A 7,825-nucleotide genomic window follows, 5' to 3' on the forward strand; every position below is an offset into this window, starting at 1 on the left:
AAAAGCACTACTTCAACATGTTTTCACTCAAGTAAAAGTAAAAAGTAACCATCCAAGAAATTACTCAAGTTAGAGTAAAAAAGTATTTGGTGAAAAGGCGACTGAACTAATCAAAGCATCAATCATTTAACATTTAAAATTGACATCATCAGACGAACCAAAATATAAAGTTTTGTGGACATTTTGGTATTTTAAAGACCAGAATGAAAATAACTCATAAAAATAGCATAAATAGGAAATAAGAAAATCATTCATAAGGAACATTTTTGCTAAATCTATTTATTTTCATATAAAACTTATGAAACTTTAATAAAAGCTGCAGGTGTGTCTGTGTCCAGTGAATTTTTTGGTTAAAACATGTTTGTGTTTTCATTCAGTGGATAGAGAATCCAGAAATTTTACTCAAGTAAGAGTAAAAATGCTTCATGATAAAATTACTCAAGTAAAAGTAAAAAAAAACAAAACAAAAAAAACGTATTTACTAAAAATGCCCCTAAAAGTACATTTATTTTACAAACCTACTTAAGTAAATGTAACTGAGTAAATGTAACTCTGCAAAACTCTTTTTTTAAATAAAAGTTACATACTGCACCTTTAAAACTTAAAAGAACCTGAAGCCCAGCAAGCATCCACACCTGTCAGCATGCTCTCGTTCACAACGCAGGTCCCCTGGAAAAGCACGGCGTCACACGGCATCACCATCCCATTGGCCGGGATGGCGATGACATCACCGGGCACGAGCTCCGTCGACATGGCCTGTTCTGTGTCTGAGACGGACACAACAGTGAGCGAGGAGAGCAGGCACTCCAGCAGCGACGTGCGGCAGAACGTCAAACATGCCTTTGTCTCCTCTGCACACCGACACTCGCACCACGCTGTGAGACGCCACCATGTCGTGCAGCATCACGTATTGCTGCAGAACAGTCAGAAGGGAGATTTACTCGGCAATTAAAAAAAAAAAAAGGAAATGGTCACATGACTATCAGTATTCTAATGACAAACATTATGTGTAGAAATCTAGAAAAGACAAACAAACTGAACATATTCTTCTCCGGTCAGCATTCACTCGTCTATGCCTCACCTTCCTAATGGTGTACAATGAAGTAGCTATGGATATGACTGACATGAAAACGATGGCTGTGGCGTAATAGTAGTAGTCTTCGATGCTCCACAGAACAACACTGAAGAGCTGGAAGACGTAGAAAGGATTCAGCACCTGGTGGGAAATAACAGAGAAATAAAAACCTTCTGGAAATGTTGGAAGCAGAGTTAATTAAAGTTGGAGTGTTAAAGGAAGAGGCGCAGGTTTAACACACTCACCTCCTTAATGAGAAGCTTGAACAGAGAGGGGACTTTCACAGCGATCTCATTCTCCCCGAAAAACAACCTCCTGAAAGAATGTTTGAGATTTTTTTTTTTGTACTTTGTCACCAGTAAATTTGCGTGAATTGACATCTTTTTCAACAAAAATTAAAAAATAAAACAAAACTCTAATGCAGAGAGGTACCTGTAGTCCTGCAGTGCTTTGGTCAGCCCATGGCTGTGTTCGGAGTGGATGTGGGCACAGCTCACCTTCATATCCTCCAGGCCTCTAGAGGAGCACAGAGTTTTATCTTCTATTGTCGTGTGGACAGCTCTTCCACTCATAACAACTTCAGGGGCCTCATGTATAAACCATGCACAGATCCACATCAGCTACACACTAAAACACGCTGGCTGTCTTCTTCAAACCAAAACCTGGATGTGTGCTGTCTGAACCAAACTTTGGATCAAAAATTGTGACCCAGTATGTTGGATTAGAGAAGAGACCAGAAAGAGCCTCATTGTTCTTCACAGAGTAACATTTAAGATGCTACATTTCACCAAACCTCTTCCACAGGATGAAAGAAGAAATGGTTAGATGGTAAATTATCGTTTCATAACCATATTGATCTCAGAGGGGTACATTAATGACTTCAGTTCATGCTAGTGAACCTGTTAATTCACTTAAAGGGAACCTATTGTTTTTGAATGTTTTTGTACCTTCATTTGGTTCTGTACTGCTTTTAGTAGCAAAAAAAAAGAAGAAAAAAAAACATCCAATCATTTTCTGGGTATAAGTTCATGTGTTTTTGTTGTCTGGAAAATGAGCCGTTTTTAAAACCTCTCAATTGTGGCGTCACAATTGGCAGGCACTGATATATATGTTACCTAGCAACCCAAACTAAGCTGGTCAGCTGGTTTTATCATTGTACAATGGCTGCTGGAAAAGACAAGTGCAAATATTGGGTTGAGGGTCGTGGTCATTTGCATAAAAGTGATAGAGACCTAAAACAGTTCATTCTGAGACGAGTTCATAATAAGCAGGATGAGGAGGTGAAATCTCACTTTATGAGAATGATACAAAAAATGTAACGATCCTAAATTGTACAGCCTGTAATCATATCCTAACTTGTTTAAAATGAAGCATGATGTGTCGCCCTTAAAAGGAAAGTATTAAGTAAAGATGACTTTTTTGAGCTTCACATCATGTTATAAAGTTATTATCTCATAATAAAAAAACATGCCTAGAGTGTTGCTTTGATTCTTTCATGCATGTTTGAGAAATCCTTTAATCTCCCCTGGCAACTATTCAGGTTTGCAAAACGTTTGCTAAAACCTAGCGCCTCACAGAGCACCTCTCCTCCCCACGACTCCTCCACTCAGCTCCTTCAGACTAGCCAGCAGCAATTAGCAAACACCTGGTGGAACTGGTCGCCTCCTGAGCTTATTATATGAACTATTTCTCAGTCCAGCTGTCAAAAGAACCCTTGTAAGAGGCTGAAAGGATAACATCTGACCAAATCATCCTGATGGAGAAGAGAGAAAGGCTCTCCAGAAACTTCAAGAACAGCTTTGGTGTCTGAATTTGTGTCCTTGAAACATGATAATATTTAACTTTATTTTTCAACACAATATTTAATATTAAACAATTTCAGCAGAACTGTAATTATGGGCTCAACTGTATGCAACTGTAGACAAGTTGTGCTATCACTCCATAAGTAGAAATTTAGTTCATGTTAGTGGTTTATTATCTCAATATAAGGCAATATAGGTGAAATGGCAGTGGGGACCACTTACTGATAGAATTCAAAGTTCTGGATGGCATCATTCCAGTAGTATCTAAAGCTGTGGTGTGTGAAGTATTGTATCTAAGGGGGAAAGGAGACTGAGGTGACCCGAGGCCGAATGCTTTGTCATTATGTTCCACAATAATAAAGTCCATATAAGTAAAAACACATGTAATGTAATGTACCCAAACCTGCTGCTCCTGGGGAAGCTGTTCATCGGGAACAGAGCAGACCTGATGACCGAAGTCTCCATTTGGGAGCTGACCTCTGGGTTTTACATCCAGATCCTCGAAGGGCTTCCTGCCTGGAGCCAGCATTCTGTGGACTCTGACTCGAAACCACTGCCTGAACTCGTCCTTCAAAGTTCACCCAGAAAAGACATTTCTCAAAGCTGCAGTATGTTGTAACTTTTATTTAAAAAAAAAAAAAAGTTTATTACATATTTGATAAAACTGTCACCATGTTGTGACAGTTAGCTATGAGACAGATAATCTGAAAAGTTCGATCTTGTTCACCTCCAACCTGAATTATTATTGCCGTCTGAAGAAATGCACCGCTCCAGGACTAAACAACCAATCAGAGCCAGAAGGAGGGGCTTAGCACTGTCAATAATCCTCATGTATGTGCCACTAAATGTGCTAATGGCGGAGAAACAACAGCAAAGCTGTTTATTCGCCTTAATTGGTGACTATGCTAACTTGGGATTCATGATACGCTGTGCTAGCTGTAGTGGTAGAGAGGGGCAGAGGAGCTTGATTTTTTCACAGATTATCTGTCTCATACTGTCCTCTCATGACCTGGTGACAGTTTCAACAAATATGTAAAAAAATATATTTTAATTAATAAAAGTTACATATTAGAGCTTTAACATTTGCTCTTCAAATTAATCAACATGCAGAATATACACAAATCAGGTGTTTTCAACTCTTCCCATGTTTTGCTCGTATGAAAACAAGTGCAAACAGGTCATAAATAAATTATCAAAGTTCATTGCTTAATGTTGGTTTTGTTTTGCACCTTGGTTCTGAGAAGCAGGGTGTGTGCATCGCTCAGAGACGTGTGTGTGCATGTCCCCTTGACGCCCCACTCTGGCAGCCAGTAGAGCAGCAGCAGGAGGAGACCCCCAGAGCAAACCGCACCCACCCCAACCAGGACCAGCTTCCACAGACAGGGCCGGTAGCCGCTGACTTCCTGCACACACACACGCGCACACACACACGTTTCTGCTGAAATGCTTCACAGCCAAATGCACCACCGTGTTTTTAAAAGAAGTGTTATGTGAACAACCAAAAAATATCAAGTTTCTATGATATATATATATTTTTATGTACAAGTGAATAACACTATGGCAGGTATTGTAATATTATTATGAGCATTTAAATTGGGGATATTTTTTCATTTCATTCATATTGTATTTTTAATGACAACAGAAGAAAAACACCAATCACCATCTTGGTTGACAAATATTTAAGCAGGAATCCCAGCAGTTACATATAGATGAACAGTGAACAGTTCACTGTATCTGTGCTTTAACGTTGTGAAGAAATGGCCAAGGAACAGTTTTACAGGTTTGTATCTTCAGATGGGACTGAGGTTTATGAAATCACAAATCGTAGAAACTTTATAAGTAACAAAATAAAGGTTATCAATGTTTTCACTGACAGCAAATAATGTGTCTCAATTGAACCTGAACCTCAATCATGTATTCATAATAATACACAGTTGAAATCAGATATTGAATAAAGAAAGATCTGACACTAAATCAAACTTAACTCTTCCCTTGTTTTAGATCAGTTAGGATTAGCAACATTATTTCTATTTGATAAACTTAAAAATAATCTAAGAATAATGGAGTTTACAGATATCTGGAGTCAAATATATTGTCACAATTTCTAACTTTACTATAACACAGGAATATTGTCTGAACAATAAACAAAACAGTTGTATTTACCATCTCATCCTCCAGACCCTGGTTGATTATTTTTACATCTTCTCTTGTCTTCATTTTGTCAGCCTAACATCTGCAAAGGAAATATAAATATGTGAGGATGAATCAATTTTATTCATTACAGAGACAAAATTTTAACTTTCTCTAATTATCATTAAAACATAATCTCTTACCAAGAGCATAAAATAGATTACATTTAATTCAATTCACTTCATTTATGGAGAGCCAATTCACAACATGAGTCATAATTCAATCATGTAGATTGATTCAAAGTCATTTACATACACTTCAAATTCTAGTTATTAAAATATGCTGTGAAGTTCAATTTATATTTTGTAAAATGCCAACTTGTGTCTTTGGCTTTGCAGCAATACCTGACACTGAGCAGCAGAAAGGAAAACTCCCCTTTAACATGAAGAAGTCTCCTAATACTTCAGAAATATGCCTCATTTATGTCATAAATTTAAAATCTCAGCCTGGATACTTTTGCTTATTTTAATTGTACGCAGCTTTTTAAATGTCCAGCGAGTAAATGTTTTTGCCCATTCATTCATAACAACTGGTACTTCTGATATCTAGCAAGTTATTTTCGCAATTTACCATCTATTAAAAGAGCGCTCCTCAGATTAAGCTCACTCCCTGCTATGGCGGGAATGAAGTTACCATAATAAACCAATATTGGCTGGAAAGGGCAACACCTCCCCTTTCAGAAACCGTTGGTTTTTTTCAGCTAGTGCAAAGTGTAGCAGAATCAGGGTACTACAAATATGGCTGGATCGTTACCGCTACGTTTAGGACTTAAATGGTTAAAAACTTTAGCAACAAAACTTGAATAAAGATGATGTCAGTCAGACATTAACTATGAGTCGTTGGAAGACATAAACAGAAGGAAGGGGAGCAAATAAATCACTATGTCCCTCACAGATAGGAAACACAGCATGAAAGAAAGAGTCTCTAAGACTTGGAGGCTAAGCAGAAAAAATATTAAGACACTCAGGTCAGTTTGACTTCAAAATCCTCCAACATTCTACCAAAACAAGAACTGTGTGACCAGATGGATCCTGTTCTGTGGAAAAACCTGTGACTTTACATTATCTGGATCTCCATGACGACAACCTCTCTTAAACTTTTATTGACACTGTTGTGCAATGTGACTGCCGTGGTGTTAACCAGCGATCCAGTGGAATATAGGTTGTAATACGTCTGAACCTTGGCACCATGTACACATGTTCACACTCTGTAACAGCTTTACCAACAATAACGTCTGATCCACCGGCAGCCCGGCTCTTTGAAGCACTCAGAATGACCCAGTTCAGATCCTTCACAGCGCCCTGCAGAGTGTTAATGCATCACGTGAAACTATTCACAATTTGTCTCTTCATAACCACAAACCCATTGTAATTTAATCAGTGTTTATGTGGCTGCTGGTATTCAGTATTTTTCACCAATAAAAACTAAAAAGTGTTTTGTATACATTGATACCATATTACTAATGATATTATCAATATTTTTTGATTGATCCGCCCACCTCTACTTTGCAGATTAGGTAGAAGATAAAAGCTACACGTAACTCTTTATTCTCTAATATTAAGCAACACTCTACAGACCCAACATCACGGCACCTTGCTGAGGGGAAGATGCACCCATGCACTGGGGAAGGGAGGGAAAGGATGGGGGTATGTTGACAAAAATCACTACAGCGTGGCTGTCACAAACGAAACACTTCAGCTCAGAGGAAAGAATGCAAGAATGCTGAGCTGACATAAACCCATTCACACAGAGCCAAGAGTTCAGCTGCGATAGGAACTCAGATTAGAGGATTACTGCAAATATCTGAAAGGCCAAGTAAGTGGACTCCAACGCAGAACGCAGACGATGCAGACATAAAAAAGTAAATAGCAGAATACTTTGTTTATTTTCAGTCAGGTTGTCGATCCCATAAGAAAAGCTCTTGCACAATCAAAGCAAGAACATTGCATAGATTTTGTACCATGGATTACAGAAAATCATTCAAGTTTCAAGTTTCAGATAAAGTTAGAATGTGATTTTTTTTTCTTTTCTTTTTAATTTTTTTACCAATAGTCTACAACACCTTAAATTCCAGAATTTAACTAAAAACGTTTCCACTCGCGGTGGAGACTTACCGACGCCTCCTTTCTTTGTCAACAAATCAGCTGCTGCATGCTTGTGAGTCCGGATCGTCGCTTTGGAAAAACTCCGCGGACCCGCAGATCTGACAGCGTGCGGTCGCGGCACACGGTGCGTGGAGACAGGAAGGTCCCAGACCACGCCGATCTTTCAGAAGGAAGTGGGGGAAACAGGATGTGAAGTCATCACGGGGGACACCGTGTGTGTGTGTGTGTGTGTGTGTGTGTGTGTGTGTGTGTGTTTTTTAGGGTTGAGTTTCTGGAAGTTTAAACAAATCGTTGCACGGCAGCGGCATGTCCATGTGTCCACGCAGCAGGTATTCAGTGGACACATTCAAGACTCGGGGAAACTACGGCAAACCGACTGGACATTTAGTCCAACAACCTCCCCATTATGTGGCTGCTTCTTTACCCAATGCAAAACAATACTGGTATTTTGCAAGTACTACTAATACATAAGAAATTAATTCTGCGTAAAAGTGCAATATTTCTTGCACTTTCAGAAAATTAAGTGATATATTCCAGTTTTAATGATTATCGCATAGAGACAATGAAAACCCAAAATTCTGTGTCTCAAAAAATTTGAATGATGTTAAAAAACTCATTAATGGAAACTCCTGCTGTCACATCCCAAACAGCTT

The 7,825-nt window shown here is 38.6% G+C and overlaps 1 protein-coding gene across 1 annotated transcript; it reads right to left on the bottom strand.

Moving 5' to 3' along the window:
• Window positions 1–611: 611 nt before the first annotated feature.
• On the bottom strand, window positions 612–7,825 carry LOC106964785 (probable cation-transporting ATPase 13A3; the record flags this gene model as incomplete). Its single annotated transcript, XM_015060482.1, has 10 exons — window positions 7,182–7,825; window positions 5,041–5,110; window positions 4,107–4,280; window positions 3,281–3,445; window positions 3,100–3,170; window positions 1,508–1,591; window positions 1,321–1,390; window positions 1,082–1,216; window positions 841–913; window positions 612–767 (listed from the first exon to the last, which is right to left on the bottom strand). Coding segments are annotated over exons 2-10 (982 nt in total), but the record flags the coding sequence as incomplete, so codon positions are not given.

The sequence above is a fragment of the Poecilia latipinna genome, unplaced genomic scaffold, assembly GCF_001443285.1.
Source record: "Poecilia latipinna isolate Pla-1442-1.1 unplaced genomic scaffold, P_latipinna-1.0 Scaffold1720, whole genome shotgun sequence".
Lineage (NCBI taxonomy): Eukaryota > Metazoa > Chordata > Actinopteri > Cyprinodontiformes > Poeciliidae > Poecilia > Poecilia latipinna.